The sequence below is a fragment of the Haliotis asinina genome, chromosome 9 (assembly GCF_037392515.1).
Source record: "Haliotis asinina isolate JCU_RB_2024 chromosome 9, JCU_Hal_asi_v2, whole genome shotgun sequence".
NCBI lineage: Eukaryota > Metazoa > Mollusca > Gastropoda > Lepetellida > Haliotidae > Haliotis > Haliotis asinina.
The window spans coordinates 58,370,283-58,398,276 of NC_090288.1; the positions used below are offsets into that span (position 1 = coordinate 58,370,283).

Consider the following 27,994-nt stretch of genomic DNA (forward strand, 5'->3'; position numbering starts at 1 on the left):
TATACGTTTTGTCTTTGCAGTGTGACTGATAAATTGTGTCATAGACTGGGTGTAAAATATGGAACGCTTTGGGCCTTCCCCTCACTATGAAAAGGGGCGTTAAACCCAAGTCGCTCACTCACTCGCTCGCTCCAGTTACAGCCAGCCAAGTGTCTGGTGGAAGGGATGGATTTCGGCGGTATGAGTACCCACACTGTGTTATAAGGAGTGGTTTTAATGTATGGTATATGTTGTTTCCCTAGCTGGTGTTCCGACTACAGAGGATAACATAAATGGTGCTGATTTCGGAGACAGACACACGCACAGATAAAACAGCCACATAAAAGCAGAGACAGTCAGGAACACAGAGACAACAGTGAAGTCACACAGACACACACAGACACACACACACACACACACACACACACACACACACACACACATACACAGATACAGACAGACAGACAGACACACACACACACACAAACACACACAGACACAAACACAGAAATCCAACCACGACATACACAAAGATACATATGGAGATGTCGTCGTTATATAAGCACAACAACCTATATAGCCAAATTAAATCACATTTACCTCACATATATACCAAACCTATAAACCCTTGCTATAAACAGTGCCAGTTTAGCTTCCCACATTACTATGAACTAAATCTGTACTTCCGAGGTAAACACAGTTATGAAAGGGCTATTCTGATTGTACTGACAGGTAACAAAATCACTTTAATGTTAACGTCCTCAAAGCACTCCCAAGCTCTTCCGATTGTGCCCAAAGGGACAATAAATATATTCATAGCGCGTTATTTTCGGCTCGGAAGACGTCATACTTCTCAATAATATCTTGTGTGAATGGATGGGTCATTCCCTAAAGTACGTGTTGACAACCATGTCTTTGAGCAATCTGTCATCTCCTCGACGGTTTCATCAGATAGGGTTCTATTACACATGAATAGATGCATTGTTAAGACTCACCATTTGATAAATAAGTTTATTTATGAATTATAATGGAAGAAGTAGTTTTCTGATTTTGCCCATAAAACAAATGCTCACACGATATGCTTCATGGTCAAAGAAAAGGTGCTCTAAAACTAAATCGTTCGAGTTGCCCCTTTACAAAATAGCGTGAGTGTGTTTGAGGTTGTGATTTAAAAGATCATCTGCGCAGCATAGTAGCAATTACGTACGGAGTATGAAAAAAACCCAGAACAATTGTAATTTATGCATGGGGATATGCTCATATGAGGTTTTGCAGTAGCATTTAGTTTATAATAGTGTATGGATATACATTTTAACGCATTACACTGGAGGAATGGTAGGGTGGGTGTGCGGTGGGCATGTACGGTGGGGTGGGCATTGTGTATTACTAGGAATACCCCTATATGGCTTTACAAGCAAAGATTGTGGATGACTTACCATGAAACCGAAAACCATCGGTACAGTACCAGAAGCAAGGATTGCTAAGGACATTTCATAGCAAGGAATACCCACGGTACAGTTCCACAAGCAAAGGCCGTTTGGGACCTATCATAGCAAGGAATAACCATGGAACAGTACCACAAGCAAAGGTTGCTAGGACGCTATCATAACAAGGAATACCCACGGTATAGTACCAGAAGCAAAGGTTGTTGGGGACCTATCATAGCAAGGAATAATCGTGGAACAGTACCACAAGCAAAGGTTGTTGGGGACCCAACATAGCAAGCATTAATCACGGTACAGCAGCGCAAGCAAAGACTGCTAACGACATACCATAGCAAGGAATACCTATGGTGCAGTACCAAAACAGGTTACTAGGTACAGGGATCTGTCTTAGCAATGAATACTCACAGAACAGTATCACAAGCAAAGGTTGTTAGGGACCTGTCATAGCAATGAATACCCACGGTAAGTACCATAAGCAAATGCTGCAAGAGCCCTATCATCCACGGAATACCCATGGTACAGTATCACAAGCCCTTTTCCTGGGACCTATTGAAACACGGAACGCCTACGCCACAGTATCACAAGCATTGCCTGGGGGTCTATTAAAGCATGAAATACTCACGGTATATTGTTTTTTGTCCCACTTCTCGTCACGGCTATCACAAGAGCTGTTGTGGATTTGTTAATAGTATAATAAATGTCAAACTGTGACAAATTTGCTCTGCATTGTTTGATGAGTTCACGGATAGCAGCTGAATTGATCATTCAATCATCACAAAGATACGCAGTGTTGCCACATGACAACGCTTAGTTTGCACACTTAGCTCCGAGCACTTAATATGCAAACATTGTCTTGAATAATGATTCATGCATATTTTTAAAAGCAAGTTTCATGTTCTTAATTGCGAATAGAAGAGGCCGTTCGGCGCCCCACGTTGACGCGTTGTGACGAATTTTGAATTCCAGTTAGAACTATTCACATTCTATTTGGGATTTATACAATATATATATGTTATATGTTTTTATGGTATCTAAAGTGATATTAGTTGGACAGCCGTTGCTTTTTAAAACTAAAACGAAGATTTATGTTGAAATCCATTTTTACACAATCTGTTAGCCAAAATACTTTATTTTCATTATAAAACAGCTTGCAGCAATGCAGTTTTGTAAGCTGACAACGGTGTTTCACAAACAGTCTGAGTTATTTTCACATTCATTTTCTGTAACTTTGTTTTTGCTTTAGATTACCATAGTGTGAGCATTAGTCACCTCTGTCACAGATGACATGGTGGCGTCTTATGACATGGATGGTGGCCTGTTACAACAAGCATTGTGGCTTTTTACGACAAATATTGAGGCTTTTTACAACAAGCATTGTGGCTTTTTACGACAAGTATTGAGGCTTTTCACAACAAGCATTGTGGCTTTTTACGACAAGTATTGAGGCTCTTTACGACAAGTATTGAGGCTTTTTACGACAAGTATTGGGGCTTTTTACGACAAGTATTGCGGACTCTTACGGGGATCACGATGGTTCTGGCAACTTGTAGTCTCTTCCGACAAACATTATCTAACAGCAAGCATGGTTACCTCTATATGATCAAAGACAATCATCCAACGGATTTCATATCATTACCATTTCGTATCTGCATTAGTTACTATTTAAGGCCTAACTACTTAAAGTGTGTACATGTGCAGACCCCCATATTACTTTAATCTGGAGGGCATGCACCCTGACGCCCGTCATACCCGGATGATCCCACTAAATCAACAAAATATTATTTTCAGTGGCATTCAAAATACTGTATATGTACATGTAATGATTGACGCTCCGTGACTCTGGAGAATGCGAAACCGTTAACTGCTGTACGTCCGCCAGGGCGTGTATAACACAGCCAGATACAAACATCCTCTTTGACACTACGTGTAATTGACAGCAATATATGTGAAATGAACATACGTCCGCCCGATATACCTGGCACAACGCCCCAGTCAAACATGCATGAACGTTTCAGGAAGCTATTCTTAATGTATGTCAGTTGGCCTTGTTTTACAGTCATATATTTCATCACTCATATACACACATGGTCGTCAACGTTTGGTTGAAACAATTCTGCAAATTTCGCTGTGATTCTGACAGTAGGTTGAACAAGTAGAAGTAGTAGTAGTAGTAGTAGTAGTAGTAGTAGTAGTAGTAGTAGTAGTAGTAGTAGTATATGACGATAACACGAGCAGCGCGAACGTATGCTACGAGCGAATGAGTTTAGTTTTACGCCACTTTCATCAATATTCCAGCAACACCATATTGTGGTATTAATATTTTTATAATATTTTATTTATATAGAATATTTATATAGCGCACATATCCAGGCAACTAGTGCTTGCTCGGGGCGCTCGCATATATTTCCCACCATCTGAAGTTAAGTATTTATATGTGCGCGTGTGTTTGTGCCCACTAGACAAAGTAGAATAAAGTGGAATTGGTGTGATGCAAACAAATGCAGTAAACCCTACATAAAATGCTGCAGGAGATGTCGAATTATTTACCAAGGAGTTGTTGTATTAAATTTCATTCACAGCTACTTTGTGGTGATGAATTCTTATAAGGATATCAGTGCACGTCTATTGCGCTAATACTCCACGCGCATTGCATGCTCGTAGCGCACATTAAAATCTATTAAACAAATGGGTTTCAGAAAGGTTCTAAACGACTTGAATGTCGAAGCAAGTCTAATTTCGATGCAAAGTTGATTCCATGCTGTCGCACCGAGTAAGAGAAAGAGCAATGCCCACAGTTTGTGGTCTTAGTTTTATGGTCACGTGTTGACGTGGCTCTCCAAAGATACCTCCGAATCAAGATGGACACCTGGATCTTTAACTAAGTCTTCATCTGACGATCTGATATCAACATTTAACCGTATCGACATGGGTCCATGCCACTTCAGACGCTCAGTCCTGTCATCGTTGAGTTTGTGTTTGTTGCTCAACATCCAGGATTTAATGCCCTGAGAACAGAGGGGTGTTTGTTCCAGACCTTCAGCAGCCTATGCCGGCTTGGTGAGAAAGGATTTCAGCAATTGTGAGTCGTTGGCATAGTGATGACGTCCTATCCGGTGAGGTTACCACTTGTACATAGCGTTAAAAGGATAGGATTAGGACAGACCCTTGTGGCACACTACATGTACGTAGGGTAGGTTCTGATAGACATCCATCCATAAGCACTGTCGGATACCTATCATTTAGTCGACACATACCAACTCAACGCCATTCCCTGGACTCCAAACTCCACGTTAAGGTGGGAAATCGTTATGCTATGCTCTACCGTCTGAGTGTCAGAGCTGTGATGTTGGCGATACGCAGATTGAAAGGGGTGAGTCTCAGACACATTGCTCTTTCATTCAGTTTCGATAGAAAAGACAGATTGGACAGTGATTTAAAATTCATGATTTCTTCACTTTCGAAGGGGGATTTCTTTCAACATGAGTTTGACAATGGCTTGTTCCAGACCTGACACACAGGAAGTTCACCATGTTCACAATCACAGACAGAACAGTGACCAAATTGTCTAGAATGTTTGAATCAGTTTCATTACCATCTCCATAGAAACTGCCCTAAGCTCAGCTTCACCATTAAGGTGGAGGGGAAATGGGCCTTCAAACTCAGGACTTGTTCTGTGCTGACATGTCGGATTGAACAGATTTTGTTCTCAAAGGATTGTGCAAATACATTTGCCATTTCAGTTGCAGTTCCAAAACTTCTCACAGATGAGGATGATTATTGAAACAAAAATGATTGTATGTGTCACTTGATCCTGCATTTGTTTGTGATGTAGTTACTCCTATACCTTTTACATGGAATTTGTCAGACTGAATGCTGAACCAACAAGGAGAAGAATGGTCATGTAGAAAGCAAATTTATTCTCATTTATGTACATAGCAGTTAAGAAAATAATTTAATAATAGACAAACATCCAACTTCGAACATCTTCGGCAACATTCAACAACACATGTGACAAAACAAGGATAGCAGAGAACAAGAGCACGGTATACAACAACAAAAAAAAAGAACGGTCGTATGGGCCTTTCACAGGTCGCTTTGGATCCAGACTGGTATCCGTTATTTTATATTTCATTACTTATATCTATAACTAAGAAGCAACAGCGCAACTGTAACAACGCAAACTAACACAGGGGCCCGCCCCAAGCTCAGAGTAAAACACGATCGACACAATTCATCCTAAAAATACTACAAACACGAATATTCGTTTTACATTGAAATAATTAAACAAAGGCTTACATTAAGGCAATGATATTCATATACATATTCATATTTTAAATATCATCCAAGCTGTATTATGCAATACGTTAAGAACAATCCGAATGTGAATTTATGTTGCCTGTCGTTGTGAACAATGTGTTTGATGGATGTTAATGAGAAACATTGAAATGCATATGTTGTGATCTGTTTATCTGCTGTTCATGGAGTTCACATCTAAGCGTCAGTGTGATGGTTTTCTTATCAAATGATCCGCACGTGTTTCACTTCTACTTTGGCGGCTCCTTTGAACAGTGTTTGATTACCTTTACCTGAAAAATTCACAGAACATCAATCAGTCATTAATCAACATTTGGATTAGCTGTTCATCCGGGTAAGTTAAAAAAGTGTGTCTTGTTAAACAATCAGCTAAACATTTCAAGCAAAACAAACTTCCAAAGTCTGTTTGGATGTAGATCCTCATCACTTATGTTATGCGTAGGACTTACATAATCGATGTAACCGTTGAAGTCTTGGCTGTAGTCGGTCATGAAAGGGTCACCTCCAATGGACAGATTGCAAGTCGTCTTGGCAATGCTTCCTATAAACAAATCAAAGAAACATCGATACACAAGTTTTGTACTGTTTACCAACAAGTCTACCTAAAGGCATTCTACGAAGAGTTAAATCTCAAAAAGAACCAGCTCCAGTAAAAACTAGTGTTTCGGTTTAGGAGCTGTTCTAAGCACAGGTAACACGTAGGTGTATAGAGGTCTAGGCCAACATTGTTAACTGTTGGACCGATACAACTAAACGTAGTCACGGAGGATATTTACATATTTGATATAAACTGTTTTGGATTGAATCAGTGCCAAACAGTTTGTCATTATAAATGCATCGTTCCTGTTATCGGAAAATGGTTTATGGTTTGAAACCCCGGATTGCTGAGTTAGATCCAAAACACAAAAATCCTATCGGTGTTAAACATTAGCGTCTAACAATAGTCAGTCTCGATTGTCACCTGATTCCTAAAAGACTAGAAAGTGGTGATAACCATATGAATGGAAGCTAGTGATGGCAATAGGTCACAACGGCGCCATCTGTTGCTCCTGACCCCACCGGAAGGACAATGTTCAGTGTCCCCAAGGTTACATGTCCAAGATATTAGACTAGTTGCTCCGACAGAGACAGTGTTAAGCTTACCTCTACCATTTAGTTTTAGACACTCCTGATCATTGACGAGGAATCTAGACTTCGAATTCTTCACCGACAGGGTCAGTTTGTACCAGCCGTTATTGTCCTGAAAATATATTTGTAATTATACATATTTGATATTTCGGGAACATCAAACATGGGCGTGACATACTGCACCATGTAAGGAACTGAACACGACTTCTGCACGACGAGTGCTTTAGCCACTAGGCTATCCAACCACCCTGATAAACTATAAATATATCTACAGGAAGTATATAAATATTGATTACTGAATATATTGAATATATGGATATATATATGAATGGCGCTAAAACACTATTCATGTGTTTGTGGGTGGTTTTTGACTTTCTTTTTATTTTTTTCTATGCAAATTACTAATTTGACTTCGATAACCGATTGTAATATTTTGACACGAAATGCTGAATTCATTTAAAATATGGTCCTACCGGTTGCATATTTTCACAAACACCATTGGACAAGTAGGCGGTCCTGACAGCGACATAGAAGTTGCCCTCCTCAGCGTTGAACGACATCATCACCGACGTCTCGCCGCTGTTGTTTTTGATGCAGCCGTTGGACAAGATCACCCTTGTGACGTTGTCGATAGCAGCAACTGGCTTGATGCGGACCTCGATAAATGCTGTGTCGGTTAAGTCGTTGCCATTGAGGTAGGGAATGTCGATGGAGTTGTTGATAAAGTTAGCAGCTGTGTTGTTCACCGTTGCACCCTCTGATTGCACGACTTGTAATGCTTTGTTGATCGTGTTTTCTTGGCGGACGAAGTTTCTGCCGTCTTCGAAGGATTTGCTCGTAGCATTATATGCGTAGTTCACTAATGTTTTGCAGCCACCTGTTCAATCAAACGTGTGCTAACACATCAGCCTGTGTAAACATGAACTCAATACTCTTTACTTGTTTTCACCGTATGGAAACGGAAGGTTTTCACTGAAATTGCGTTACTAACAATACTGATGATTTTGATTCCCATACAAAAGTGTCATGCATTCACGAATTGGAGCTGAGGTAGCCTCGTGGCACATCCATACCCGTGTAAAAAGCATGGAGTCGTTGTTGGTGTCCCCGGCAGAGATGATGTTGGAATATTGCTTAATGCGGCGTATAACCTCACTCACGTTTACTTACATGAAAACAACTTCAAACTAATGATTTATCAAGTCACATTATGTATTGGCAATAGTAGTACTAGTAGATAAACTAGTCCAAACACCATATCAATGCACGCACGTAATGTTAAAGACTACTGGAAAGGTTGTCATAACGTATAAATTGACGTTAGTATGTATAGGAACATTTGCTTATGAACGCTTATGGTATATAAATCGAATATTTAATTGCTTATGGATCGATGTGAAAAGTGTGAATCTTGTTATATCATATTAAATAGCGCTGGAAAAGTTAACGTTAACGTAAGTTAGTGAATGAGGTTAGTTGTACGCCGCAAGCAGCAATATTCCAGCTATATGGCGGCAGTGTTCAACTCTGGACAAGACAATCCAAAGAACAACAACATGAACATCGATCTGTTCAAACGGGAACCAATGACATGTCAGAGAGCTTGACCACTTGATCCAGTAAGTTTCCTTTTACAGAATAGTCGCCCTTTGTGGCAAGCATGGGTTGCTGAAGGCCCGGATCAATCTGATTATCGTTATGCAAGGCTAAATAGCGTTGAATAAGTTAACATTAATAATTGACGATATTGTGCTATTTGACTAGACACGTTAAGACCGGTCTGAAAAGTGTCTTGTTATGGAACGCTTAACAATACTGAATAAGTTAACGTTAACGTGAGACATGACGTCAGTATGTGATGTCCTTTTTAGGTTACGGGCGTAAGCAAAACAAACCTGTGTGAATATTGTGAGCCAATTATGCAACACCAGATCATTGAACAAATGGTTACATTGACGTAACACATACTGATGTCAGTTATTTGAAAAGCTAGTTTTTGACATACTTTATTGTTTTTCGAAGTTTATAAAAATATATGCGTTTCGACAGTAACAACTTGTTAATAGGACTGCTTATTCACACACTAAAAACACCCGTGAAAGGTCGTTCAGTGCACAAGTACTATACAAATATACTATAAAATACGTATTTTAGAACTTTCCAATTAGACAACACTGTGTGCGGAACTTAAACCTTACCGGTAATACACTATACTTTTTATAGCGAGCGAGAACATATGCACATATCAGTTTATTTCATCTTCTGAATTTATGTTTGAATTTCTATGTTTCGCACATTTTCTGAGACCAAATCAGAAATTGAAGCAGGCACACTTTCGCATCTGACGTCTGAATCAGAAAACGTAACGTAAGACGTCATTTAACTATTGCAACAAGGGTAACGTAAATCGGCCTATCAGAAATCTAAGCAATGCTTTCCGATGCAGTTACATTGTTCTCCAGTTGACACGCCTGTGCGTGTATTTGAGACGGTTACCATGGGTGGCACTGCTTGATGGTAATCAGTGATAACATGTCATGATACGGTCGGAATCATATCGACTCAAATTGTAGTAGAATGTTCTTATGGCTACTGAAGAATTTGTTTTAGATACGTGAATATATATACGCACTGGAGAAGACGGGGAGGTCCTTGATAGCATCCGGTTCCGAGGGCTTGGTAGGGGGGTTGTCACACATGCACTTGGGCTGACTCCAGACCAGTCCCCAGGGGCAGTGCATCGCGTACTGAACGTGACCCACCGACATAATGAACATCCCGGCGTTTGTATGGGCCTTGTGGGGGCAGTAGCAGAAACACCCGGTCATGTTGAAAGACATGGTTCGGCAGTCTTTCGGTTCCAGTTCGCACACTGCAGTAGAAAAAAGCAAAATTTATACCAGTTGACCACTCACTCACTCACTCACTCCTCTCTCTCTCTCTCTCTCTCCGTTATTGGGGATTTGAATGTTTTTTTGTTTGTTTTTTAGTAACCTCTCTCTGTGTCTCCCTCTGTGTCTTTCTGACCCCCTCTCTTTCTCGCTCTCTTTCTTTCATTCTCTCATTGTAAATTCTCTGGTTTTAAGATTTGAAAAATAGCAAAAGTGATATAACAGCGGTAATCTCTCTGAATCTAAATGTTCTGGGATTCATATTTTAAAATTAGCAAACGTAATAACAGCAATCTGTCTCTCTCTTTCTTTCGCTATCTCAATCTAAATTCTGTTGTATCTCTCTGTCTCTGTCTGTGTGTCTGTCTGTCTCTCTCTCTCTCTCTCTCTCTCTCTCTCTCTCTCTCTCTCAATGCTCTGGAATACAAATGTACTCACTGTTCACGAACTAGACTTTTTCTCATACCTTCGATTGCGTTGTCGCTGGCTGTGGTAGTGGCAGCAGTTGTCGTTGTTTGCTCCATGGTTGTGTTTTCTGTGGATGTTGTTGTTGCTGGTTCCGTGGTTGTTGAAGCTGGTTCCGTGGTTGTTGAAGCTGGTTCCGTGGTTGTTGAAGCTGGTTCCGCGGTTGTTGAAGCAGATTCCGCGGTCTGAACGGCTGTTGCTGCACTTCCAGTTGTCGGTGCTGATGTTGCTGCTCTTCCAGTTGTTGTCGGTGCTGATGTTGTTTCTGCACTTCCAGTTGTTGTCGGTGCCGATGTTGCAGCTGTATCCGCTGATGCTGTTCCTTGTTCTCCGGTTGTTGTGACAGCTGCTGAACTGGATGAGGAAGTATCGGAGAGTGGTTGGAAGATCGTTGCTTGTAACGACCCACGGAGTAGAGCACACACGATCACAAGAGCGAGGATTGTTCGTTTAGCCATTTTGCAACTGCAATGAAAATGTCGATTTGGGTGTATGAATAAAATACCAAATGACACCAGTGATAGTTACCACTTGAAACCAGAGATCACGAAATATGTGACTAGTGACAGGTTTCACACTTTCAGTATTCTCTCATAATTCATTATCTAAACATCAAACTTTAAACAGCGTTTTATAGACACATTTTGGTCCGCGGAAAAACGTCAGATGAAGTTGACTAACCATCGAAAAAAGACACTTTGACACTTCTAGTAATTTATCGTTAAAATGAGTTATTTTAGGATTTATCAAATACCCAAAGATAAAAGTTAGCTGGAGGTGGTGGTAAAAACAAATACAGGAGAGCCATAAAATGCGAATCGATCATATGATGACAATGGTTTCTTGTGAAAGTGAGAACGTCTCGAGCCTTAGAATGATGTATTGAGTATTAAATACTCCGAGCGAGTCAGGACCTGAGTACTGAAAGCCAGCAGTGACTGAGAATGGGCGTGTCACTTCCACACAGACCAGAGCAATACATCACTTCACTTGTACATGTCTGACGACAACGTTAACGGAAACGTGGTGAACGTTTTCTTTTGTCGTGAGATAGGGAGTATCTCATGAATCAGCAATACGATTTAGGAGTTTGGTTCAGGTTAAAAAAATACGGGATGACGTGAGAGCACAAAGTGTTTCCTTATTTGTTTCCAAGTTTCATCACAATGTATGCGATACACAGCTTGTGAAGAAACCTTGAAAAAAACTAAAGGAACACTTCCCCTTTCTTGTGATCCCATATTCTTTTCCCTCGGTATATATTTAGATAATGAGTTATTTTATGGAATTGTGTACTGTTACAGCTGAGAGGTATGTTTCCAAAAGGCAAAATGTTTTACTTGACTCTTTTATGAAAATGATTTCAAAATAAAGTTATTTTTTAAAAAAAATCTTTATCAGTGTTAATGAAAATACAAACCATACACTCGCGTGATTACATACCCATGATTGACCCTATGATTGGCTTTCATTCACTCGGTAACTCTCACCGACTGGTCTCATTTCGTGAAATAGAGACAACACTTTTGAGAGTGACCCTGACTCGTCGTGACGTGTTTTTGTGCTTTGAGTGGTCAGGTTACCTCTGGGAGATCTAGACAGATGGTTATTGCTAGCACCGTGACAGTATAAGAACGTCGCATTGTTGTGTGCTTTACCGCAATTCGAGCAGGTTATGCAACATATTACGTGACACGTGACCGAGCGTGTCCCGAAAAGGCAAATATCACTGGTCAGTTATGTTCCGTGTCAACTGGGAGACTAAGTTATTAGTAAGCTGGATACTGAACTGCAAAAGAAATGCACCTTTTCGTCAAGTTTTCAAATAGAAGGCAAACACGAAAGCTAATTTATATTTTCTCGAAAGTTACGTTTCTTTTGCTGTTCAGTACATATTAGTGATGGGAATTTAATATCCAATGATACAATCAATGTGGTCTGGCTACAGAAAAGTGAAACATTGTGTCTATAAAAGTTGATAATACGACAATCACTTTTAACGCCATGGGTTTTACAATGGACTATCTCAACGTCAGAAAATAATCAGTCTCGACCAACCGCTGAAACAGGCACCAACGCGATGACACCAGTTGGTCGTAAGTTGATCGTGACCTTCCCTCAAGTAAGTGTTAGACGCTTTTGCAAGATCATAACACGGGCGTGCTATAAACGTTATAGTTTCTTTCTGTATATTTAAATACCTGCACATAGTTTGCATATGCATATGGACAGATGCATACAGCATGTTAAATCGTAGGCTGTAGTGGATGTATATTTTGTATCTGTGATAGCTAACATTCGAGACTATCATGGGCTACTTGAAGTAATTTAAACTGTATTTGTTTTTATCTTAAAACAAATTTAAGTGAGTTATTTTTCTTCATTTTAAGGTCTTTATTGAAACAGAAACGCAGAACATGTTTGTTATTTCTGATGATGTTACTGTTATTCTTGTTTTTGGTTTGTTTTCTTTTTGTTTTTTGGTTATTTGAAATATTGAGTTTTCTCAACAGCTGGAATTCGGTTACAAACTGGTATCAATGTTGTGGGTATGGTAAACATTTACATTCCGCGACGAGGATGAATTACAAAAGGGGATTGCACATACAGCTTGCAGAACAATTACGTTGTATTTACCTTGAACCGTTTGTTGTTTCCCGAAGTTTGAGATGGAACACGGGATTGTTTGTTGTTGTGTTGTTGTGGATGTATGGCGGAAGAATGTACGTTAGGTTGGAGTATTTGCCCGTTGATTGCACAACCATACTGCTCGTATAATATGATCGTGCACTCGTTTTAGGCGGGATGTGAGCATCCCGTTATCTTCATCCATCTCCCGAATTCTGTTATTTGTTTTTAGATATATTGCATTTTTTGAAATGGTATATATTAATGCCGCAAAGTTCAATATGAATTAACTGACTATTCCAACACTATAATTTCACATACGGATATTTCAGAACCATCTAAGTATAAATTAATTCGAGTATATGATACACTGGATGAAATGTGATTATATGACAGAACAACATTCCGTATGTTATATAACCTTTCGTGCAGTAATAACTCCACTATGTGCCAGCGTTCGTAAATAATCGAGTTTGGACCATACAATCCAGAGCTTGACTTGATGAGCATCAATTTGGGATACGATCACATCATGTACAATGACGTCAATAAGTCAAGTCAGCAAAGCCTCAACACCGGATCCTGTGAAACGCTATTACGTACAAACATATGACTGTATGTATTGTACTGAATACCAGTTCCCATTCGACTGACTGACAGAACAGGGCAATACAATGATATATATTAACTTCACGTTCGTCAACGTCATTCAGTATTAATTCTCATCTGTAAATAAATAAATAAATAAATAAATAAATAAATAAATAAATAAATAAATAAATAAATAAATAAATAAATGGACTTTTTGGCCTTTGCTTGTTTCTTTATCAAATATTACCCTTTACCGAATCAGTCTGAAAACACCTGTTGACCTTAGCACAGTTTGTTAGCTGTTGACCTTAGCACAGTTTGTTAGCCATTGCCCCATTAACGAATATTTGATGAGTGTCAGATGACCAGGTCGACCTGAATCGCCAGTGCTATTTACCTGTGTTACACCAAACGTGTCGCTAATCACTGACGTCAATGGAAAGACGACACCGATTCTTGCCAGTTCACAAATATCACAAGGTGGCGTTAACATCCAAAGCAACACGGCGGCTGGTGCCTCACTGAGGCACACTGATTTTGTTCTGTAGACGTGAACCGACCACAGAAAGGACCTCATTGAAAGGTCACTGTGCATTTAAGTTAAGAAACGATTTATTTTTGCCACTTAATTATATATAATCATCTAATAATTTAATAATGAGAATTCAGTGTGACGTGAATAAACAGTTGTCTAGTTAGGCTTTGTAACGAATGACTATTAGAACTAGTGATGATAACTAAGCAATGGTGATGAATGATAAGTCATGGCTTGATAACGGCCGGAACGCATGCATAGTCCTTATTGTAAAGTTGCAATAAATAATTTGAATCAAAGGGACTGTGAGTAACTTGTCACTGCGAACTTATTTTCCAAATTATTAGATTGTTTTGTGTATGCAATGGATGATATGATGCCAGAATTATCTCCTCTTGATTACAGAACGCGTAGCTTGATCTATTTCACGAGAAGCATGTATTACAACGAATTTTCTCCTATTGTGCAAGTTCATGATTCATATGCATATCTTGATTCACTTCATGAGAAACATTTACTAAAACTTGAAAATGTCCTATTCTGAAAGTTAATATCAGAATGCATATCTTGATTCACTTAACGAAGAATATTTAGTATGGATATAAAACGTCAGTGCAAAAGAAAACGGATTCTTGATAGTACTCGGAAACTCAGCTGAAGCATCGCCATCTACATAATGGCATCAGTATGTTACGCTAACTCACTTTTCAAAGGCAGTTTGATGTAGCTAATATTATAAATTCTGATAGTTAATAGTTACCATTGTTCACGTTTCAAAGATTATCTTGAAGATTACCTTGGCAGAAACGTAATCACCTGCTTCTTGCATTTTCTGTTGTCATGGTTCACTATTAAAAGACCATGAGGTGTAACCAAATTACCTTCATTTACACAATAACGTATGTACGGTCCAGCTGATTCACCCCTGAAGACCATGGATACCCAATGTTTTAGGAAATTGAAATGAATCGGCTAACATTGAGCCCTTATATGTGTCTGTAAGATTATCTTACCTGTGCAGGTCCGTAAGCTTTGGGTAGTAGCCAGATGTGTGATCGTCTGCCGGAGAACACCTATGTATTTATATATCCAGGTAAACCCTCAGGCCATACGTAGGTATATGATAATGAGCTCGCGCTGTGACGTAACTCTGCGTCCGTCAGTGACGAATTGTCCAAACGATACAATTTCCGTACAGGACCTAGATGAATCAAATGAATGGGAGAACAGTATGTGATATTTACAGACATTTCTGTCCCATCCCCACTAGCATTTCCATTTTATCATACTGTTTCATTAAAGAGCTTTTGTTTTCATTTTTCCGAGACGTGTTTAGTTGCCAAACACATACAGAAGAAAAATAATAATAAATACCAGAAATATCAAACTGCACCATGCACTTATTTATGAAATGTGATTAAAGGACAAGACCATATATGAAATGCAGTTAACGCACAAGCAGAATTTAGGCCCCAGAATGTAAAGCACTGCAGTGAGGTTAACTGTGAGGTTAACTGTGAGATTACTAGGGTTTACTTAAAACAGGGCGACTGATGGATGCAAAAAATATTATATTTGAATTAATGTCTATGGTTTGCAGGTGTATTGTAACGTTGACATTCTGTCAACAGATTCACCGAAGATTTAAAAGCATTCATAATTTTTAACAAATGCAAAGATAATGAAGAGCTATAAGATAATATGTGTTTAAAAATGAACGTTCGTGCATTTTCAATGCTAATTATGAACTCAATTGCAAAGAATCCGGATTTACTATGGGGAATAGGCCTGAGGCAAGTTTATTCCCCTTTTAAAACCCGGAATATATAGTTTCCGGTGTACTGGGGTTTGGCATAAGATAATAATGATTCATGCTCCGGTTTAAAGCTATGGCCGTGTAAGAGTGAGTGAGTGAGTGAGTGAGTGAGTATACTTTTACGCCGCTTTTAGCAATACTCCAGCAATATCACGATGAGGGACCATATCGAAACATACAGCTTGAACATTGCCTATTACAGTTTGCACCCATATTAAACGAACACAGACGCGATCTTGCCAAACAGATCCGTTACCAACAGTTACATTACGCGTTATCTGTAGAAGTTCAGAATTTCCCTCTGAAGTCACAATTAAATCGCGCGTTATTTGCATAGTTGATCATTTGACATGTAACCATCTAAAATACAAAGGAAGATGGTTTTTCAAGATATTTCTGGGCGATTCTTATGGAAATAGAAAGTACCATGACTTTCATGTGACGATACTTACTTTTCTGGTTTACCGACCGCTCTTTGACTTGTACATTTCCATGGGTATTTGTAGATCAATACAAATGATTAAAACATGTTTTCATATCATTCTGATGGTAACGAGTCTGATATTCACAATAAAGTATCTGTTAATTGAGGTCACGTATCTCAATGACGTTTTTCTGTGCAGTCACATAACTAGGGAATAGTATACGTCTGGTGAAACGAACACACAAGCAAGACTAATGCCAAACACAAATGATGCATGCCTGTTCAACTCCGCGACTGATAGCTCGGCAAAACACCTCATCTGTAAGAATAATGCGTTAAATCCCAAATGAGGCTCTCATGACTGGGGATTTTGTGAAAGAAGTATCTTTAGATGAGAATATTCCAGCACCTGGGACATCGCAAGTCCTCACAGCCCTAGACTCTCACAGTTCCTTACATCCAAGACAGGTTCCAGATGTCTTTCCTTGCTGCAGTCTATTATGGCTAGTGGTTGGGTGGTTGGGTCTGTGGGCCAGTGTTGAAGGTGGATGAAGTGGGTGAAGGAGATGTTAATTTCCTTCATTGCCATATTTCTGAATAATCTAACAACGATTATCTCTTTCCTTCAAATCCTCATGGAAATGAACAAAGGAACAGATGGAAGTGCAATTGTTACTTTATTCTTTTCCAGGTTTCTTCGCAAAGTTGTGTTAGCACTGTAGGTGAAAATGTGGAATTGTATACTGTTCCAAAAAGTAGGGGAACCCGAACTGCTAGAAAGTAAACCCACAGAGGAACGTGACAATGGCATACATCTTGTGTATGCAACATCATTTCACATTATCATCACACGCAAACACAATGCATGGGAAGCACGTGTACAATGTGTACACGTGTGGGAGCCTCCTAGGCGTGTATATGGTGTCATTATGTACCTTGAGGTCGATATGTCACCGTAGACCATTTTTCCCGATAATTTTCTTGCATCTGCGCACGGTCAGGGTTTTCGGGGTCAAATCACACACTACTGGATGAAAACTGTAAACCTGACATGTTCATGTCATACTCCAGTCACCTAACAAGGGAGATAACTAAACGAACAGCTTTGGTTTGAATGAAACCCATGTGGTGATGTATTCTCAAAACATCTATTATTGTTGTATCAACATTGATTCAATCCTATATATCTCCCAGTTTCGACAATCGTACATTGAGAGTACTGTTCCACTTGTTATATTGAAGAGTATATGAAAGATTGCTTGTATTTCTGTGTGTTCTTTTATTGGTTCCATGCGTATATGCCACACACCTTTATGTGCTTGGGATATTGCAGCCGTGTAGATAGCGACTCACTCACTGTGTGAGTAGGCGCGTGAGTTCAGAAACAAACAGGGCACAAGTCACGTTTTTTAATGTTTAGACAACTGTTTCATACAATTCCAAAGGTGTGTTGTGTATTTCTGTATCCATACATTAAAAATGCACTGGGTGAGACCTAATGTTGAGCCTCCATTTAGAGTTCAGTGGGTCTATCAGCTACTGCATCTATAGGAATGGGTGTGGAGCTGATCGTTGCTTGATTCGGATTAGTCACCGTTCTCTAACATGAGGACATCACTGTAGTGTTAACTCAGCTGTGTAGACTTGCGAGATAGTGGGATGGTGTGGAGGATACGGAAGACACACAGAAGAATCCCTGTGATTGGTGACTGCCTACCTTGCCCATACGATCACCCATACTCCAACAGTACTCACCCATGAGTTTTCATTGTGGGCTTTGAGAAATGGACACATGCCAGCAGTATTGGGAGGCGGGGCCTTTCTACTTAATTAATCACTGATCATAAACTTCTGATCAGGATACAGTCGGCAATCGTCTATGGGTGCAGCGGAGTTTTTTTCTATTTAGGTTTAAAGGTCTTTACCTCTTTTACCTGTATTATGTTGAATGACAAAGTCTTATGATTATGCAGGAAATGAGACTAAGAGGATTGGAGAACATTGTCTCCCTATTTAATACGATAACACGTTTCCATTTTCAGTGGTTTCAGTGCAGATTGAGGACAAGAACACGTTTTCATGGTGACAAAAGACAAATGGAGAGCATAACTTTTTATGGATAACGAACTTTGCGATTATAATAGATGAAACGTTTCGGGGAGGGTTAACATTGATGATAGCGGTCTGTGCATCTACACTCAACGTCGCAGCTATTTCATTAAGGCAGTACTGTTGTCTGTTGCTGAAATGTGTTCCTCTGAATCATAACAAGTCCTGTGCGCCTATTATTTATTAATAGATTTAAGAGAAAAGATAAACGATCAAAGTTTAAACTTTTAGCACGAACACACTTTCTGCAATTTCTTCATCTTGACACGGTTGCCGTGCTTTCGTGTCGAGGACCCCATGACACAATTCATTGTAACTTGAAGCACCGATACATACAATGCTCAGTTTGCGTGCTAATATAGTTTTAGATCAATATTGAAATATACCCAGCGAGACACGTTGTAGATGTTTACCATCCCTATTGCAATATGTTTTGTGTTGGGGGAGGTGGGGGTAGCCGGTAACCCGGTTTCGATTCCCTACAAGGGTGCAATGTGTGAAGTCCCCGGTGTTCCCAGCCGTGATATTGTTGCAATATTTCTAAAAGTGACGTGATACCAAACTCACCCACTCACTTGTGTTAAGTTTCTTGTTTGGTCAGTATGAATCTTCATGCATAGTTCTAAATATGAAACAGGTGATGCCATTTGATCTATTTTATTCCTAGTTCCGGTGGATAAATCACTACTTATTTGATAATTACTGAAAAACTTCAGATAATCTATATACGTGTATTTATGCTTGAACTCATTTCGCTGACTTAGGAACCTCAACATCAGAGCGTAAAAATTATCTCGATTTCTTGTTCCTTTAGTTCCTAGACGGAAACGGGTTTGACGCCATATTGGAATATCTAAAGCTCCCCACACTGACATACTGCCCCGGGATTTCGACAGTTTACACTTAGTTGAAGCATGATATCATAATTCAACGCAATAATGACGCTGGTGTAAAATGATCTTAATAGAACTTTTCAACTGGAAATCAGACCTTAGCAAAACTTCATCTTTGATATACTCCATTCCAGTTTTATATTTTATAAACATTTACATGTGACAATATCAATGCATTATGCGTATAGCATGCCATTGAGGCGAAAGAGTAGGTTTCTCAACAATGTCACACAGACTGACAGGCTGCGGAAATGAAGTCAAACTTACAGGCACGAATTCATTCTTTTATTCTTGCATGTGTCTTTGAAAGGAAACGTATTTTGGCAGAACACTATTTCGAGATTTAGCTTTGATATTGCTGAACATTGGAGCCTGTTATTATCAGCGTGTGGCACTAATTGCATCAAACACACAATCTTTTTACAAAATTGTATAAGTGGCAGGCGCTTGTTTGCTGTAGGACCTTTGATCCGTTCGTAAGATTTTAAAATGTGATTTTTACGCCCATCTGATCTGTTTTGTCGGATTTGGTAGTCCCCGGTCTGGGCGAGTATGGTCGTGTCATATAAAATGTGAGGACAAAGCAGATTCATTTTACTATATACGTCGTTGTGTAACTGATGAAGAGATTTATTGGTGAATCACGTGACGTATTTAGGTGATAAATGACGGTATGTATATACTTCTGTTTTTCAAATGCGTGGTGGTAATATTCACTTCATCGATCACACCTTCTCAGGCATTCGCCTATCAGACCTGAATACCAAACTTCTTGTGACCACAATGATAAAATGTTTAAAGCCCATACATGATGTCCCCCAAAACATGCATGAACGTGATCAAATAACATAGACATTATGGTCCTGATCACCCAGCAACCAACTGTGATGAGAACAGGATAACGACGGTTGGGAAAACCTGCTGGCTGAATGTCGTCACGTTGTAATCTAGGATCTAGCACATACGTTCGTTTGATTGATTTGCTAGCTGGGAAATGTGTAAGTTGCGTGTTCTCTTAAATTCCTTTTGTCAACGAACCCGACATGGAGGTTCAAAAACACTGCCCTTTCAAGAAATAATGTTAGCATGTGTTTTAAAACACCCAGACGTTTAAGAACCAGGATGGTAATACAAGTGCAAGTCTATCAGAACGTTTGACATCCTGTCTAGTAGGCGTCATCTTTGACGTGACTTTGAAGCAAAACAGAATTCATTATGCAAATTATCCCCCCGATTACATCATATGTAGGCGTCTATACCAAAAGTGGTTTCAAATCAACGTATTTCTTATCATGTTTGTTCCTTAATGTCAAATATAAGTGTGGGAATGCGTCCAGTGGTTTTATTCCTTGACGGTTATGTAAAGTTGTCCAACGATGTAGTCTTTATCTTTGTAATTAGACAGAACTTGTGCATAGTGGACAGTTCTTATCTTATTTGTTAATAATATTGAAGCATATATTAATTTCCGCATTGCACTTTAAATGCCCTACCCCGTGAAAACCCGAGTTCGAACTGATCCTCAGTAAACCCGAGTTGGCATAAGTGGCGACTAACGGGATCTGGTGGTCAGGTTCACTGACTTGGTTGCCACATGTCATCGTATCTCATGTGCGTAGATCGATGCTCATGATGTTGATCACGGGATTGTTCGGTACAGACTCAGTTGTGTACAGACCGCCGTGATATAACGGGCACCTTACGGAAAGCAGCGTAACACGTAGAAATAAAGAAACAAACAAAAATATATTCTAGCTGGTGTGTGGTATGATGTTATTGATTTCACGTCTACGGGAGTTGTTCGCCATGACTGTCTGCAGATACAGATTGTCCGCTGCACCCTCTATACCCACCACGCGATGAAGTGAGGTGAGTCAATACGTCATGGCTGAGTGCAGAGAGTAGGTCAACATGACACGCCACCTTCAGTTTGTGTCTACAAGCAGGCAGTATACGTGATGTAAAACACAGTGTAGTTGTCAGTCAGATATACAGTAGCTACCTATGTTTTTCTTTTGGTGCATGTGTTACTCTGATGTTTATTTTTTTAAGTTTACCTAAAAACAAACGAGTCATGACAGTGCACCACCCGACATGACAATCCTATCCAACATGTAGACTCCTAATCCAAGATGAAATCCCCAAAGGGACCACGGATCTTGAATAAAACGACCCACTTCTACTTTGCATTACATTCCCAACGCGTTGGGAGGTTAAACGCATTGATAACACAGCTTGAGTATCGTGCCTATGAGCTCATGCACTTTGCGTGCGTTGTGCAAACCGTTGCGCACGCGTGTTCCATGCGTATAGCAGTTTGACTTTGACAGACCTAACCAATAAACAATGAACTGAAAAGAGCCATGAGCTGAAAGGAGCCATTCTGTGTAAATGTTATGAGAGGCTGTAAAAAATAAAATTAATTACAAGCAGCAAATAAGATACAAAATTCAGAAATCACACGTATACATGTAAATGCTGGAGAATTATGCCATGTAAAATTTCAAAATGTGCTATATTGAAATTAAAACCATTTAAAGAGAGTAAAAATATGAATTGACGAAAAGATCTATACATTGTTGTAAAACAAACAAATGTGCCATGACATTTGCACAGGTTTCTCACAAGTTACCAAACCGGCGCATACTCTCTGTGTGTACGTGGACTGGACTTCTGGGCAGTAGTGCAGATGAAACTTGTTTGGGTTTAAGTGATTCCATTAAATACCAAAAAGGGTTCAGCGTCAGGGAAAACTGTTCGGAGGTTTGAAATTACAGATTATCTTCTTTACATAGTTTGATTGTCTTGTTTAACGCCACTTTTAGCAATATTTCAGCAATTTCAGCATGGGGCACCAGAAAAAGGCTTCTTACATTCTACCTATGTGGCGGATCGAACTCGGGTCTTCAGCGTGACGAGCGGACGCTTTAACCACTAGGCTATCCTACAGCCCGGAATGCCTAAGTGTGACAAACGAAGATGAGGATGTTATATTTTACATGGCAAAAAGGCGATAATGATTACTTTCTGAAAAAGATACGCTAGATATATTACTGAAAGTGTAAGCGGATTAGTGCGTTTACTTCCCGTGAAGATCTAGATTAGTGATGACCTTCGATCACCCATGTCTGTCGTAACAGTCGACTAATGGGATCGGTTGGTCAAATTTGGTGACTCTCTTGGTGCATGACCCCGTATCCCAATGACACAGATCGATTCTCACGATGTCAGACAATGAATTGTGTGGTCCAGAATCGATTATTTACAGTTATCCATCATATAGATGCCATATTGTCATTAACGCACTTGTGGAGATTTATCGGAACGTGTACCCGAGAGTATCGAGGATGGGCGTAGCCATGAAACACACAATTGTGTTGGTATAGAGCGCAAGTGTTATAGTAGTGACGGCTGCGGTTCAGAGACACCGTAGCCTAGTTTTGTAGATCTATATGTCCATGCTGTCGATTACTAGATTGTCTGGTTCAGATTCGATTATTTTACAGACCGTATACCATATAAAACAACAAACACACCAACAAAACATGCAAGGTGAAATCATACCTACATTAACGATACATTCAGTGGTGTGTGATAGTGAATGTAGTTTTACGGCGCTTCTTTTGGGAACATACCTGCAGCATCATTACAAGGGACACGGACACTTCAATCACTAGACTGTCACACTGCCCTTCAATTTCAATCTTTGTATTTTTGAGACTTCAACATCAAATATTAACGCAATTAGATACGACAACTTAGACGAATGGGCGTGATAATGATATAACATTCATCACACAATGACGAAGCTCGGGGCACAATGATAGACAATTAAAAATATTTTGCCTTGAACTATGTCTCTGCCACATGGTTACCTGTTGTTCATCAAATGACTCATACTGGTAAAAAAAAATAAAAGTTGAGAGAATATCCCCTTGGCGTGACGCTTTCGCAGTGCACGTCAGTGTAAACATAACAGTACTAAGTGAAGAGAGATCGCATTGTCACATTGTGGTTATATATTTTTTAAATGAAACATGTTTTGAAAAAAGGTGTCTTTACACTAAATATTTCATTTCATCATTTAGAGTCATGTAGTCAATAATGTCATAATAATTAAGTTAATGTTTTTGTATCCCTATAGTCGTACGTTTGCTTTTTGAATGTATTAATTTCGTGATACATTGTGAAATTACCCTTGAAGTCTGATACAACAGACCATCTGTCTGCTGGATAGAGGACTGATCGGAGAGTCAGTTTAACCGTTACACATCAAACAGTCCTACATACGTCGAGGTCACAGAGACAAGTTAGGATATTTGAACATGTTTGTCATGTTTCTTTGAACAATGGGAAATACATATTTGTCATGTTATATTTTCGTCACAGAAAAACTACAATGGACATAAACAGAGGAAAAGTAATATTCATATCTCACTGTTCGTGAAGGCCGACTGTGGCAATGCTGTCAAATTTCTCTATTTCATTACAGATGTGGGCCAACAGCCCCTGGTACAACATTGATTGGTCCATCACATATAAGTATTACATACTTCACTAGAGCATGTCTCACTGACGAGGTTAGGTGTTTATCAACAAAGGTTTGGTTAAGTGACATGAGCATACTAATTATACCAATTTCTATCATGTACGAATAATCGTTCCTAAGCCACATATCGGTAACATAGATTATACAAAATTGTACAGATTAGTAAAAGGTTATATTCTGCCCCAATATAACCACAGCGAAAGACTTTACAAATTCTTCAATTCCTTTGTACACTAAGATAACTGCTTTCGTCAATGGCTGAATACATGTACATGTGTTAGAGAGATGTACACGAGGTGTAGGGTAGTTCATTTACAATGACATGTCTACGCTGCAAGGCATGATAATAAAGTAGGCTAAGTTTCTAACAACAGATGTTTGCTTGGAAGACATAAGTATATCAAGTTTTGTCACAGTAGGATATGTGTAATATTTCTTTACAGTGTATCATTGCCATAGATTATCAAAACTACAGATCAATACGATACTCTCTTTCAATAAAACCAGTTACAGAGACTTTACAAAATGAGTCTTTCCTCTGTCGCCTACGGTCCTGCAGTTTACTGGCCAGAAGGCATGTGAGGATTATGCGGTCAAATTCCAGATTTACTCTTATTGGTTGTTTGTATATTTTCTCGCCTTGCTACATGAATGACTATGGTCTTGCGTTGTTTTTCGTAAAACAATTCCATTACAAGACAAACAGACTTCACATAGACATTGTTGTCGTGTATGGAATCGAACTCGGTTCATCGACATCACTAGGGGACGCTTTAACCACTAGGTTACCAAACTGCCCCAGTAGTTTGTCCGCAGCATCACCAAAGTGACCGTATCGGTTTTCCTCTTACATCATGCTCAGTGGTAGTGAAATAGATGTGGCAGTGTTCAAGGCAGCGGTAAACAGAGTGAGAGGCCGGAGTTATGGACTTGCTATACAGCTTTGTAGCCTGTAGTGCGTCGCCTACTGTCCTTAAACACCTTATTAAACACCTGTATCACAGAGGCACAGACTCAGACCTAGACCATCAATCCCAGGCTCTCAGTCAATGCATTAATCCACATGGCTACCAGGCCATCATCTCGAATCTATGATTATTCAAAATGATCCGAAATCCTCAGTTAAATGAATCTCTCTTTAAGAGCTTTTTACGTTTTAAATTACATTAATTAATGTTCCCTTACATTCAGAAAATAATTATTAAGTTTAATAATTGTGCCGAGAGCAACTTCAACACAGAACGGTAATAATGGACGAGACAAAATAGGGGATAATTACATATCCAATTTTCGTATAACTAGTGCTTTGGTTTTTCAATATCAGACTTCTCCATATTGGCTGAAAACAAGTACTCTTACACAAAACTCAAACAAGTGTTGGGTTTCAGATTTGATCAAATATCTAAGTGGGGGAAACAGGATCCGCACAGCCGATATATTCCAAATTAAAAACATCTCTAGGTAAATTTGTTTACTAAAATGACTTTTTACCATGAAAACCTTTTTACCATATTTGTGCATTCTTTCTCTACACCTGAGAAAAGCACCTTTCGTGAAAGAAAGGACAAACAAAATAAATATTTTGCTACACTGTAGCCCTAACTTGACATTTAGCGTTGGTTCAAGTCCAAAACGTGCAGTTGTTTAAAGAAGTATGTTTTGTTCTTTCACCGGTACAAGCATAAAGTTGACACACGCAGATTTAAGGAGAACACAAAGCTAAGAAGTGAAATTGTTCTTAGAAGAACCTTGTTATACTAAAAAGAAATGTTTAACATACTGTCTAACATGATTTTGTCTGAGCTGATCTAATCTACAACACACAGATCACGATAAGCCCCCGGCATGTGGTCGGAACCCCATAAGACAGAAACAACATGTTTGTAATACTTCTTGCAAGACCTTTTTGGGGAGTCGAAAAAAGTGCCTTAGATATGTTGTATTTTCAGGGCAGGTTAAGCTCAGCAGATATTTAAAAGTATCTAAGCTGCGTGGCTAAAGCAGGTAGCCTCTGACCAAAAAAAAAAAAAAACCCAAAAAATTAAGTTTACACTTCTTATAAAATCAGCCGTTAATGTTTGTGCAGGGGATGCTGGCTTAATATGTTTGAAGTATCATTACACTTGACATGAAATTCTCCCAGACTCCAGAAACAACTGTGTTAATTTACTGTGCTTGTAAATACAAACTTGGGGGTTCACAATCACAATATATTACTAACCCATCCAAATGAATTTTTACTCAGTCTTTTCTTAATTCAGTCGATTTCATTTGGGTCCATTGTCTTTTCACAGACATGTAACGGCAAATTTCGAAATTGCTTCGTCGCATGAATAATGGCATAAAAATGAAAGCAGACAAATTCTGTATGATCACACGAGGTCTTTTATACACATTTAATAGGGGATTCAAACAAAGTGATCGGACCTCTGTCTCTGTTTTCTCTCATCACGCTAAAAGAAGTTTCTGAATGTTCTTTGGTCCGTTCAAAAGTTCTTCTAACCTTTACTGCACCTGATCTCAAATAGGTCGATCGAGAATAAATATGTTGATCAAGCCTCCATATGAAAACTATTGTTAATATCAAGCCTATAACATTGTTTCCCAAACTTGAAACAGGATATTTCTAAAATAGAATCCTGAGGACATTGCCAAAACAGGTAAACCTTTAAAGTGAGTCAAATCTAATTTTCAAAGAATCTGTTTGGCACGCTACAAGAACAGCAACTTGTTTCCAAACAATGCCGTGATTTCCGAGCTAGCGAAAAGCCGCTTGATACTCGTTCTTTTCTGAAAATACAACCGCTTCCGCCTTGACGACTCTCTTGTCAAAAGAAGCCCTTTGGATGGTGGCCATATTTTGTCCCCCTATGTAAATCGTTTGGTTGTTCGAACAAACTCCGGCCGTATTTTAGCGGCCCACGACACCTTTACCTCAATTTCTTGAGGCAACAATGATAGAGGATTACCTTGTTTGTTGTTGTGAGTCGCGATACAAAGCAAAGAATCGTGTTTGTCGATCATTTGCGGAAGTCTCATGCCGAAGCTATTGTTTGTCGTCTGCTACGTTACTGCGTTGCCGCCAAAGTCAAACAAACCTGCATTTATAAAGATTGTCCCCCAAGGGAAAGTTTTCATAAGTGCTCAAGATATGGAACATTAGGGACCTATCATCCTAAGGTGAGTTGTGTTCTTTGATATGAACGGCACCATCCTTTATGAGTATCTGTAACGTCTTTGGTCGTGGTATCATTTTACATTTGGAGATATAATGCATGAGATGAGAAAAATACATGACATGTACATTACGTTTCGTTGTCCTCGGTGATGAAACTTTATTTGGCTTCAGAACATTTTTAAACCACCTTGATTTAAATCATGTAACTTCCTTGGCCAACCCGTAGATTATGGCGCCAGGATAAGTTTCTGTTTAATATACTACGGAACCGCTCGAGGAATTTTGGTCTCAATCGAGCCCCCATGGTTTCTAGTATGGTGATCTACCTTCAGCTGTTGGCGATCTATAGTCTGTTTTAGATTATGTATTGTTCAAATAGTGCTATTAGTTTTTACTTCACATTCTAGTCTTAATCCAAATTGTTATACATCACATTTTGTCTTTTTATGCGAATTACCGAGGGAGTCGCTAGAGAATATATTCTCCATTACTTTCATTTTTAGGCACAGATTGTAATGACTGGTTCAGAATAAGCTACCCACACCAACCGAAAAATAACCTTAATTAAAGATCTTATGAGCATGTGTTCGCATGCACTTCATCATGAGATCTATCCCCTACCTCAGTGTTCATAACCGTTGGGTAGCTATAGTGTGGACATATTTCGTTAAATCCATGTTCTTTTTCATTCTCCATCTGAGCCTCGCGTTAGTTTCACCTCAGGGGGCTCTTCCCAGGGGGATGCAACAACCCTGTGGGCTAAAGCGCGACAATTCGATGTGAAGAGTTGCGTCCCTTTAGCATATCAGAAACCCGAGATTCGAATTACAGAAACCTTGATAATGTTTCTGTTTTTCCAATGTGGTAAAAGTCCCAGGGCTGAATCACCTAGAGCTTTCCCTGCTCTCTAAGCAAACATGTACAAGTCGTGATGATCTTGGGTAGCCTCCTGGTTAATGAGTCGTACTAAACACCCGGGTTCGATTTCCCCATCTAGGAATATTGGGTGCTAGTCCATCGTCTGGAGACCTACGTTGTATTTCTGGAAC

General features: G+C 39.3%; 1 protein-coding gene across 1 annotated transcript; it reads right to left on the minus strand.

The window, feature by feature from the left end:
• Positions 1–5,321: 5,321 nt before the first annotated feature.
• On the minus strand, positions 5,322–15,053 carry LOC137296923 (uncharacterized). The gene is made up of 7 exons (XM_067828823.1): positions 14,990–15,053; positions 10,224–10,687; positions 9,499–9,738; positions 7,340–7,743; positions 6,882–6,978; positions 6,188–6,279; positions 5,322–6,010 (listed from the first exon to the last, which is right to left on the minus strand). The coding sequence occupies exons 2-7, from the start codon at positions 10,678–10,680 to the stop codon at positions 5,969–5,971; spliced, it is 1,332 nt and encodes a 443-aa protein (XP_067684924.1). The 5' UTR covers positions 10,681–10,687; positions 14,990–15,053; the 3' UTR covers positions 5,322–5,968.
• Positions 15,054–27,994: the final 12,941 nt, after the last annotated feature.